The sequence below is a fragment of the Barbatula barbatula genome (assembly GCF_947034865.1).
Source record: "Barbatula barbatula genome assembly, chromosome: 8".
NCBI lineage: Eukaryota > Metazoa > Chordata > Actinopteri > Cypriniformes > Nemacheilidae > Barbatula > Barbatula barbatula.
In genome coordinates, this window is record NC_136771.1 from 10152061 (window position 1) to 10164097 (window position 12037).

Below are 12037 nucleotides of genomic sequence, written 5' to 3' on the forward strand. Positions count from 1 at the left end.
TGCACATGAATCTGGAATTGCACAGTATTTTAATCCTGACAAAATTACACGCTTTGCAAATGTATTATTTCAGAGCCCAGCTGTTGAGTCTTATTAATTCACTTCAGTGCTCTGCCTATTGTAAAACCATAACTCACCATCTGACAATTTCAGCCTTAATGAATGAATAATGAGTATTTGGTCATTAATATTGATTTAACATGTGAGTTACAGCTTGATTAGCAATGTGGAACATTTCCAAGACGTTAAGCAACAGGTCAGTTTATGGAGCCATCAGGGTCATTGTTAATAATGCTTAAAACCCAGAGACTTGCTGCTGGCAAACACGCACCTTGAACCAGTGTGTAAAAGGAGTCGATGGAGGAGAGGTTGGTGGTGATGCTGACATCATCGTCTCTTCCTGAGGTCTCAATGTCCACCGTCAGGGCTCTGTCCATCTCTCCAATCAGACTGGTGATTACCCCGGTGGGGAAGGTTACGTTGGTTAGACGTCCCTCGCTGTCATAGCTGAAAAATTACATTAGAATTGTGATTACCAATCGGAAGTGAGAACGTTTAAGGGAGTGTTTGGAAAGATTTTGATTTTGCTTTGTTTATCCCATAACACCTACTGTATGTGCCTTAGGACATAAACACAACCATACAATATTCTTTACTACATTCATTGCATTAGATGAAAACATTCAAACTAATATTTAACTAAACTGGATTTTCTCATTTGGAGTTTATAAAGGGCTATTGGTTTGTGGTGTACATGAGACAAACACAAGCTTTGTCAAACAAACAAACACAAGCTTTGTCAAACAAAGTTGTGACTACAGTCTACAAATAAATCTCACTAATGTGTGATCAGCAGTGTGGTTTAGTCTTGTTCAAGGATACATTTGTACGTTTTCTGAGGTCAACTGAACGACCTGACTTGGAAATTGTACCAGGCTATTTGAGTTCGGTGTGGTTTGCTTTTGACGAAAGCAGAATGCTAGTTCAAGCTGGCTCACATTCACAAGTGGCCAGGGGACACTTTCTGACTGAAATGGGGATTAATCCTAACCCACAAACACAATAAAATAGCCGTTATGTCACAGCTGGCTGTAGTAACAATCATTAAAGCCTATATGTGCCCACAGTGTCTTTGTGGCTATGGCAGGGTATCTGTGACCAGCAGACACTGTCCAACATGCTGGCCAGAAGGATCTACCCCAAAGTGGCATTTGGTAAAACCTTCGAGCTGGAAAATGACATTCAAGTTCATTTAGCATTTTCGACATGTTCTAAATAGCATGCAGTGAAATAAAATGGTAGGTTTGGTACAGACTGAGGTTGCGCTAAAAGAAAACCGTACAGCTGTAATGTGCACAACCATAACTATATTTTTCTTATATTCTATATTACACAATATTACACATACAAACACAGTAGTGTTCAAGAATTAGTGAAAAAACTCACTCATAAAATGTGGTCCAGCCAATCTGGATGCTCTTGGTGGCAAGGAGGCCGCTATTACCATGGTAAGTAAAGAGGACCAACTCTTGTCCCTGTGCTGTAAGAGATTTGAGCCCTCCATTCGTGCCAATTGTCAGCCAGATGACTTGGTTGTCGGGGGCAACAATGCGAACCGGCATTCTGTTGGGGTCGCGGCGAACCCGGAGAGTATTCCCACTGCTGTCTGTTACCGCCGTGACATCATCCTCATTGCTGTAGCTGAAGTTAAACTTATAATCACCCGTAACAAGGCTCATGGTATACTGATGCGTCCCGTTGGCGTCAAACACGTAGAGCTCTTGAGAGGCTGGTGACGCAACCTCATAAAGACCCAAAGAGCCTTGCAGAGGTTGATTACGACGTATGGCACGGATTCGAATGTTTCCCAAGTCAGCCACGTAGAGTGTTCCGTCAGGAGAAACTACCAGAGAGGACGGCCCGTTTAGCCGTGCGTCTTTGGCGTAGCCGTCGCCCGTCTGGTAACAGTCACAGTTGGCATCATTCTTGCAATCGCAGTCAGAGGGCGCTCCAGCCAGGTGAGAAATCTCACCGTCTGTGGTAACTTGTCTGATACGGTTGATCTTCTTTTCATCAGTCTCAGCGATATAGAGAACACCGCTGTAGGAGAGAGCAATGGCAGTCGCGCCTTCTAGTGTGGTCTGGATGCCACGCTTTCCCATGGCGTACTCGATTCCGGGCACCTGGCAGTGCATGGGTCTGCCCGCCACGATGCGCACCTGTCGGTTCTCCGTGATCTGAAGTACCACGTTGTTGTCAAGTACATAGATTGAATTGTCCATGGGGTTGACGGCAAGATCGGTAGGCCACTCAAGACGCACCTGGAGAAAGGACAAACCGAGGAGAATTGTGGGTCACTTGGATTCTTGCATACATACGCACACACACAAACACATTATTACATCTCCCTCTTGCTCTCTCACTCTGTGCGCATTTGATGCTTGGGTCTGACACTGATGAAGAAGGATCCGTTACTTTGGAGGCTTAATACATTGTGTGCCTCTAGTTCATTCGATTTGCCTGTCGCTGGGTCATTTATTTTGCAAGGGGATGCAATTCCTCAGCGCCTAGAGGGAACGACTGTCTGGCAAACGAAAACACAACAACAAGAACAACGTTGTTTGCACTGAGGATTGGAATACCTTTACTGTCTCAACAAGACTTTTAAGGATGGCATGCGAGGGTGGCCTCGTCTGGACATCTATTCATGAAAACCACTCATTGTCATCTCTTACAGGCGTTATACTAAGAAAGCACAAGGATACCTCCCTTGGTAATGAACTGCCTGAATGATCTGGTTTCAATATTTCTTGAATACCTTACAGTCTTTAATAACGCTGCCAAGTGCCAGTGGGGGATGCTTATATAACTGCATAATCTATAACTTTGCCCTTGCAAAATTATACTGACAATATAATTGTCTGTGTGTTTCTAAAGCTTTAAATGAACATTGATGGTTAGATATTTCTTCAGGATCTTTCTCTTTTATAGCTCAGGAGACTTCATTTAAGTTTTAGTTGTGTTTAATAAAAGTATTAACTTTCTCTCAGATGTTTCTCTTCACAAAAGAAGGAAACTTCACATATCATAGACATACTGCACGGCAATAAAAACTTATATGAACTCATTTTACATTCATATTTATTACAGACTTTGGTCTTCACCTTGCCATCCCCTCGGAGTCACATGCGATTTCCGGGGTCTTTCCTCAAGAGAAACATTGAAAGAAATTTGTGATTTCTCTTTCTTTTGGCCTCATGAATTTTTCTTTAAATAAATATCTCCATCCATTCTCTTTCTGCTTTTAGACTGAACCTGCACCCAGGCCACACAGGCGGGTTAAGCGTCTTTAAAGAGCACCGCATTAAAACGTAATAGTGCTGAACTGCAGCTCATGTGGATAAAAGCTTTCTGTACTTAGCCCAGGCCCGTCTGTGATTCCACCCTTTGCATAATGCATGAACCAGACAAGATTTTACTTGGGGCAAATGTTGGATACTCCACTACATCGGCCCTAAAATGTTTCACCAACTTGCAGGTTCGGCTCACCATCTGATACTATAGTATAAAACTATAGTAGCCTACTTTCATGTTCTCTGGGGATGAACGTGATCTAGACAGAATGTTTTAGTACTTAAAGTGAAAAGGGGATTCCTGAGTTACTTCTGCTGTTCTTTAGTGAAGTAGGTGACAGTCGAGAGGTTGAGCTGTACTGTATATAACCTAAATGATGCACATCGATAACTCGCTACAGAAAGCGTCTGGGTAATTGTGAGGCTGACACCAGCTGTCTGGGTCTGTCCATACTTCATTGAGCTTTGCTGAGCGTGGACCCAAGGGTGTGTTCCAAAACAGTTTCGCTGTATATCTCCCTACCAAACTCCATTACAGAGACAGAGACAAATGGTTTTGTTGGGAAGAACAGAAAACTGAAGAATTACACCTGTAAGAATATGGAGTATTTTCTATGATAAAGCTGCAGGTAAACTTCAGTATTGCTGAAGAGTTAGTTTCTTGTATAAAAAAAGTTTTTAAGTAGCCAAGAATCCTTATTTTAAAGCACTCTCAAGATATATACACAATGTTCCCAAATATGAGATTTAAAGAACAGCAGAAGCATCATCTATGGGTGCTATGATGATGCTCCCATAATAATCCAATTTCAAATATTTTGTAAACCGTCTGCTAGACATTCTAAACCGAGATGTTTTTCAAAGGCTCGCTTTAGCACCAGAGTAAAAGCAGCCAGAGGGGGGAGCTCCAATGCTTTAAGGAAGTTCCTCATATGGATTTTCATATGGGTTGAGCTTCCACAGACAAATGATTTCAGCCTTTGCTTTCTTCTAGGACTACCCCACATTTAGGCCTTAACTGTGTCTTGGGGTTATTGGTTTGTAGGTTTCAAAATGCAATGTTAGATTCGCTTTTATTGTTAATTATAAAAATACTTTTTTAACAATAGAGAAATGCACTTAGTTTTACCAAACCAGCACTGATACAATGTACAGTACATTGAATCAACTATAAGTTGCTCTGGATAAAAAATATGTTCCAAATGCAACAATGCACCATATACATGATATAAACCTAAAATATTTAATTATTAGGAAAGTATTAATAAAAATCATATGTTTTTAGCTTTGATCATGCAACAACTTTTGTGATAAAGACATTTTAAACAGTTTAAACGGGTATTCATAATAAAAACAGCCCAGTGGCAAAACTGGAGTCAGTTCAACTATAAATCATATGAATACTTTCTGGCAGTAATAGCTGAGGCCTTTCAATGGTGGGGAAGCACAGGTGTCACTTATCAATGGCAAAATGTGTTCAAAAACATTTTCTTTTCTTTTGGGGTCTGCCATGTTACTCTCAACAGCTGCTAATGAAATTACTATAATATTTACAAATCACAATGGGAAAGGGATGAGATTATGAATACTAAATGTGTTACGAAATACATAAACTAACAATTGTTGCAAAGGAAATTCTCTCCACGTATATATTTTTCTTTGCAAAACGTTGCATTGAAACAGGATATTTTATATAGGAACGCTACACAAATGTATTGAATTGCTGTCTCTTGTCAAAATAGACATCAGTTTACTCAATTACCAAAATAATTATTAGCAACAGCCCTATTGCCTTCAGCAGATGAGTGTGGATATATACCTGTCCAATATGCATGCTAGTATCACAGGTCAGAGGGCGAGCAGATGTGAGGTCATTAGACCCCAGCAGTGTGGAGATGATACCGTTCCTGTCCACCTTGCGGATCATGGTGCCATCCACAAAGTATATGAAGCCATTCTTGTCCACTGCAATGCCTGCATAGAGGGAGAGAGGACCCAGATGTGACAGCTGCAAACAGACACACTGCTCTCACAAAACAGCCAAAACACGGCTAGTACACATGTCACGCTTGCCCCTGTGGTTTTCAGGTCACCGAAGACGAAGCGCTCGGTAAATAATTCACAGTTTGCTTTCGGATGGTGAATTATTCCTGAGCAAGAGGAATGTGGAGAGCAAGTGCTATTCAGGATGATGAACACATACTACCTAAAACACATTTTATTATGCTATTGTTATTATTTGTAAAAGTGTCCAATATCAGGGGATTACTGAGATGCACTGAATAGCAATTTTAACAAGACGTGATCTGCTGTATCACAATGTAATTCAAACTATTTTCAACTTTTTATACAGAATACTGTGTACACTTTTAATTACAACATCTAACTCTTACTATTAAAGGATAATACCTGAATAGCCAAAGAGCGGATGATTTCCTATGTTATTGTGTGAACCTTTGCAGAAGACTTTAGGAGCCTTTCACACTTTTGCATTTTAATAACTGGTATTCATTGTCCGTGAACAAAGCTACATAAATATTAAGTAATAATATTGATCTTCTCCAATACACGAGACATCTTAATGAAATATCACAGCCATCCTTGTAAAATAACAAATATATGTTACAGCATGTGCTCCATTACACATTTTCCATGCACTGAATTTGGAGTCCATTATGGTTGGTGGTTTTAATTATAATTTACCTTTGGGTCCCAGCAGAAGCGCCTCCGTGGCCTTGCCGCCATCACCGCATCGAGCTTCATCGAAGGGAAGACACTGCTCTCCAGTCCCTGCCACAACCTCTATGTTCTGCAACAGTTCTTTGGCTCCCATCAAGGCTTTAGGCTTGAAGATCCGCCGTGAGTTGGTGTCCGACACGTACAGCTGACCTGTCATCGGGTCTGTTGCTAGGTAGTATCTATGCGCAGGATTGTTGCTAGTGACACAAAGAGATTTTTTACAATGCAATACAGAATTAGAGGCCACTATCACATCATTACTATTTGAACACTTAAGTCAAAGCTAAAACTGTTTGCATTCATGTGTTGAAATTATAGTCCAATCAGAGAATTTTTGCAGCGTTCAAATAGTTTAAGGGACATATACTCTATAAAAATCTTTTTTCAGTACAGACAGGCATAAAAACAGAACTGACTGTGTAAACAGGTTTTAAGATAACATATCCGTCACAAAATATAACCGAAACCAATCACGAGACTCCCATGAATGGACAGTGATTCTCACACAGACGATTGTGTTTATACTGTTGAAGATGAGCGAATGTACTTGATTTGCCCGACCAGTTAGAGGGGAAAGAAGTTGAGCACTCCGTCAGACTGAACCTAATGCGTTATGACTGGAAATCACTATCGTCTGACACAACCATAATGATGCCCACCAAACTGTCACATCCTTTCAATCATTTGCACTTCCCACACGCACCCCTACGACAGAGGGAAAAAGCCAGCGAGCAACATGAAGTGATGTATCTGTTGAAGAAAATCAACAACCCGTCGCAGTGTTTCAATTAAAAGCGACTAAGCACTAAGAATAGCTGCAGACACCTCGCGAGAGGGTTGGCTGCAGGGCAGGCCGTGCTCAATGACATATTGCGAGACAGATGAGAACTGCTAAAGCGCTTCTTTGCACAGTGAAGGGCTGCTAACTTATTTATATCTTAATTTTTATTTAACCCTGCGATGCATGAATTATTTAATGAAAAATGAAAGAAAAGGTTTCTTTACGGATCGTAGCTGTATCTCTACATCTATCAACACAAACACCCCCCATCACACACACATTTACTCACACACATAAAGGTCAAGAGTCAAAGATAATCACCTTTAGATGTCACATCACACCCCGAATGGGTAAAAACAGCTTTGAAAGATCGGCCTGCAATATGTCTCACTACACCATGCATCAGAAAGTTAAGCTATATTTTTTAACAACAATAATAATACAAATAAACAATATTATTATCAGAACAAAACATAGTATTATTATTCATATTATTATTATTCTAAGTCATATTTTTATTCTCATATTATTATTATTTAATCAATTGTTTAATATTTATTTTTAATATACTGCTCAAAGGTCAAGAGTCCTAAGTTTGAGCACAGGTCAGGCTGAGAACAGGCAACTTAAGAAAAAGGGGGAAAAACTATATACATCCAATTGTGTTCATGTCACTTATCTCAACAGTTTGAATTAACAAACTTCCAGCAACTTAAAACATCAAAAACGACTCAAGAAAAATGCTATGAAAGTCAAAACACGATCTTCGTTACTGTTGCTATGTGGCAAAGACGCCACATTGCACTTACAGTAAATAAAACCTCAAACTAATGCACCATATAACACATTTTACAGTGACAAATGGAAACAACTGTGGGTTGTGGAAGTGAAGCGTGGACGGGACAGGCTTAAAGTTGGCTTTCTTTAAGTAGACTGAGGTTTGGGGTCAATAATCTCTTAAATTTACGAGGCTCTGTGGAGCATTAGGCTATATGGGCCCGCCTTGATGATACATACAGATGAGGCGAGACATTTGGATGGGAGGAAGACGAACACCAGCCATTAGGTGGCTTCTAATGTTCACCAGGCCGAAACTGTGGTTGTGAATTAATAACTCTCAGCACTTATTAATTCAGAATCATTAATGCTTAATGGGTCGTTTTTGTTTCTCAGAAGCATTGAGAAATGTTAGGGGGAAAAATGATGCTTCTAAAAATACAGCCCATTTAATTACTTAAACTCAACTATTTTGCCCACACACCGTGTAACCGTATAGCCAAGTTGGACTCTAATTCCATTTTAAATGATTTGGTGGGAGACGGAGAAGAATGGTTAGCATGTCCACGGGATTCCTAAATTTATCCCCGGTCGCAAATTTATTCAACAGGCACTAATGGCTTTGGCTGGGCCGCTTCAAATTAGTCACATTTATTTCCATTCATGAGCCACATACGTCTGCGATTAAACCCTACAGAGGTTTCAAACAGAACTTAATGTAGGAAATCAATGACTACGGCACTCTGTACACGGCCTTTCAAGTGGAACTACTCAAACATCTGTGGGATGATGAGGGCCTATTTGCAGTATTTATCAGGAACTCTTGCTCGTCCTGGGTGGAGACACATGGAGCGGTTAACTCCAGAGCTGGAGACCTGTCAAGCGAGGTTTATGCGTTCCTGAGAAAACAGGTTTTCCACCAGTGTCAGCTAAATTGGACGTCTGTGTATTTTTCTTAAAGCCTTCCTGACCACATGAACCACAGAATCAAAGGTCCGGGCGCAATCGTTCTTCCCGAGCTACGAAAGGCATCTTTTGTCTTTCTGGTTCATTCATTATGCCACATTAAAAGAAAATGTTTCACTCGAGTTACATAGAAGTCTTCGCTAAGCTACCCTTATATCACTTGAGCTATATAAATGTCTAGCCTTACATACCAGCCAAAACAACACGATGGAGAGAGGTTTTACCGAGCCAGAGAGAAATGTTGAAGGGAATTTCTCATTGTGTGGGGGCGTGGGAACTTTGATGATGATGATTTATACTCCATTTACAAAATGTGCAAGATTGTCTTGAAATGCAGTTTAAATAGAAAATGACAGCTATAGAGTTGAGTTATTCTAACAAGTGCTTCAGGAATTCAGATGTGTTGTCATAACCTGTAGAAGACCTCCAGAGCAGTTTTCTTAAAGGATCAACTTAATTCCTTCACCATCAACAGAAACATCTCAAGTACCTACATATTTTAACATTCTGTTGCTCTAAAGCATTGTTTCCCAACCTTATCAACTATACGTTCTTCAATGCCAAACCAGATATTTATTTAGCAATATTACTGAAATAATTTAAATGTCCATTATTAGAAGGACAAAACCATTCATGCTCTGGGAGAAAAACACAGATTCACCCAGTAACTTTTGAGTTTTAGTAATACTGTATGCTATTCTACAATTGAATGCGTTTGGAAAATATATCAATACATTTAACAGCTTTTTATTTTAAGCCTTTCTTTTTTATGTCGTTTTGGAATACAAAAAGCAGAGGTTGGGAATCAGTACTCTAAAGTGAATGAAGTGCAATTTCATGAAATAATAATAAAAAACATCTCGAGAGTAATCTTAAACTGTCATTGGTACAGCAGGAGAACCCGAAGCGGGTGACATATTTACTTTCCTTGTGATGGCATGCAACAACCCTTATGAGACACACCATTTTATAATGAACACATTTGTTGTCAGAATGCACCAGACAAGGATGTGCTATGTATTCATGAGACTGTAAAATAAATAGATATGTATATATTCGGAATGGCTTACCTATGTTTGAAATCTTTATTTCTTAGGAGTGCACAGGGGGAAAAAGAGCAGAAATAGAAGAGATAAGAAAAAGGAGAGCGTGTAAAAGCGCAAAAGCACATAAATCTTTGTCAAGAGGAGAAAAAAAACAGGTGTGCATATATTAATCTTCTCCTCACACGTGGATGGGAAATAAAGCGAGAGAGGCAGAGCTGTTAACTGTACTCTGTCTTGTTTCTTAAACAGAGTTGGATGTGTGAATATTCCACCTGGGAGCCGAGGAACAGTGTGAGCTCACGGCTCACGCTGAGGTTAACTAGCCCATAATAGCAAATTGATTGTGTCCCAGACAATGAAAAGCAATTCCTTAAGCGTTGCCTTTAGCTGTACGGAAGCCACGCTGTGAATATGTCACACAGAGGACCACCATTTCATTTGCTTTATCCATGTGTTTTACTGCCCTAATGAAGAAATTTAATTTAAAGGAGCAGCAGTACACACAGAGATGATATTGAGACCTGTTAAGTGCCGGGCCATTTATAGAGCGCTTGCGTGCGAGAGCGTATGAGAGATTTTATGCCAGTATCGAATTGGGGGCAGATGGAGGAAAAGAAAGATGGTAAGATAAGGTTAAAAATACAGTAAGTGTCAATGACAAAAAGACACAGACGGGGAAAACATGAGATGGAAGACAAGAGCTGACTAAAAGGCCCAGACGGTTTGGACTGAAAATGGGATAAGCGATAAGGCGAGAGAGGAGATAAGAGACAGTGGTCATGTATCACGGAGATGGCTAAATGAGGTGTTGCAGGAGAGTGGAGAGTGACATGGAGGACCCACTAGGCCCCGTGGAGTGTGAGAGAAGAATTTATGATCGTTTCGGCAAGAGTTTGTAAAAGACCAGAGACACGGCTCTGGTTTCATACAGAGGTGCCCTGAGAGCACTTTGAAAGAATATCTGTGCGTCTCTTTCTGTGCGTCGGTGTGAGTCCACTCTAGATCTAAGCAAAGGAAATGACAGGTCGTGAGGTTTGAAAGAAAAGGGCACATGTGTTCACCTTATGTTTGTAATGTATAGCGTTTAGACACATCCACACACATCAATAGCCTATAGTTATTACAGCTGGGAGAGAATCTAGTTTGAATATCTGAAAAAATAGATCTTATTAAATCAATGCACGCATGCTTCCAGGGACATAGGGAGAATACGGAAAGTGGAGGGGGGGCATTATGAGGATCAGCTCATGAATATGAATTCAATGACATCACTCACCCAGTTAATCCTCGCTGAAAGGATTAAAGTGTTTGATCGCTTCAGTGACAAAACAATTGGTTGGCATGTAGGCCTACAATTTTGTTACATAATGTACTTTAGGAGGGTTGCGTTATAAATGGTAGCTTGCCCCTGCATGCATCAACTGAACCACTATTTTGACAACTAATCTTTCTATTAAAGAGGACAACCTTTGGTTTTATAATCCCTTTAAGGATAATTTGAGTAGAACACAAAACAAAACACATGCACTTTAGCTTGCATTAGGAAATTAAAACTAATCTTTCCCAAATTCAGAGGTGTTTGCTATTGTACCTGAGCTTGTAGCCAAACGGAGGTGCCAAATTGTGAGTGCCAACACAAACATAAGTACAATAGATTTGGGGTCTAATGCCTTATATCTAACACAATAATCACATATGAAAAATCAACCTAAAAAAAGCCATATTAAAATAGCAACGGTTAAATCCCTTTGAAGAAACCAGAAAAATTTGTTTAGTGCTCTGTGAGTATCGCTGCCAACTAAACAATGTTATATCCCCGAGCCCGGTAAATAAACACGGCGAGTCTTTGATGTGGGCTGGACCAGATTAATAGAAGGCTTGTGGTGGATGATAAAAAGAGACGTATGGGAATATGCATTTCTTCTTGCCATTAAAGAGCACCAGTAATGAGTCACCCACACTTAGATGAGAACACATGCTGTCATGGAGCATTGGATTTACTTATCATCGGTGTTTTAGCTATATCATACTGTAGGTCCTTGATGTTTCTATTCATTTCCGTCTCTTACCTCAGCTCCATGACACTTGTAACGTTCCCCAAGGGAAAGATGCGTCTAATGTAGTTGAAGTCTCCGACGAAAATGCTGCCGTCGGACCCACAGGCCAGAGCCACAGGAGCCAGCAGCTTGTTGCCGTCGGCCTGACCGTTACAGCTGGGGCAGGAGATACTGCGTCTGCGCCCATTGCCCATGATGGTGCTAATCACTGGGGGCTGCTGGGAGATGAAGACGTTCTCACCGTTGCCTTTGTACAGGATTCCTGTAAGACAGAGTTGTGGGAGTGAGCTGCGTATAGTATGAATGCAATAGATATCT

General features: G+C 40.4%; 1 protein-coding gene across 1 annotated transcript in view; it reads right to left on the reverse strand.

Moving 5' to 3' along the window:
• tenm3 (teneurin transmembrane protein 3) overlaps positions 1–12037 on the reverse strand; it is a gene marked incomplete at its 5' end in the record, with an annotated part of 193533 nt that overhangs the window by 10261 nt on the left and 171235 nt on the right. The window contains 5 exons of the mRNA XM_079462768.1: positions 332–507; positions 1447–2321; positions 5173–5327; positions 6057–6289; positions 11732–11981. Of these exons, the coding sequence (XP_079318894.1) occupies positions 332–507; positions 1447–2321; positions 5173–5327; positions 6057–6289; positions 11732–11981 (1689 nt within the window). The remainder of the gene's footprint in view (positions 1–331; positions 508–1446; positions 2322–5172; positions 5328–6056; positions 6290–11731; positions 11982–12037) is intronic.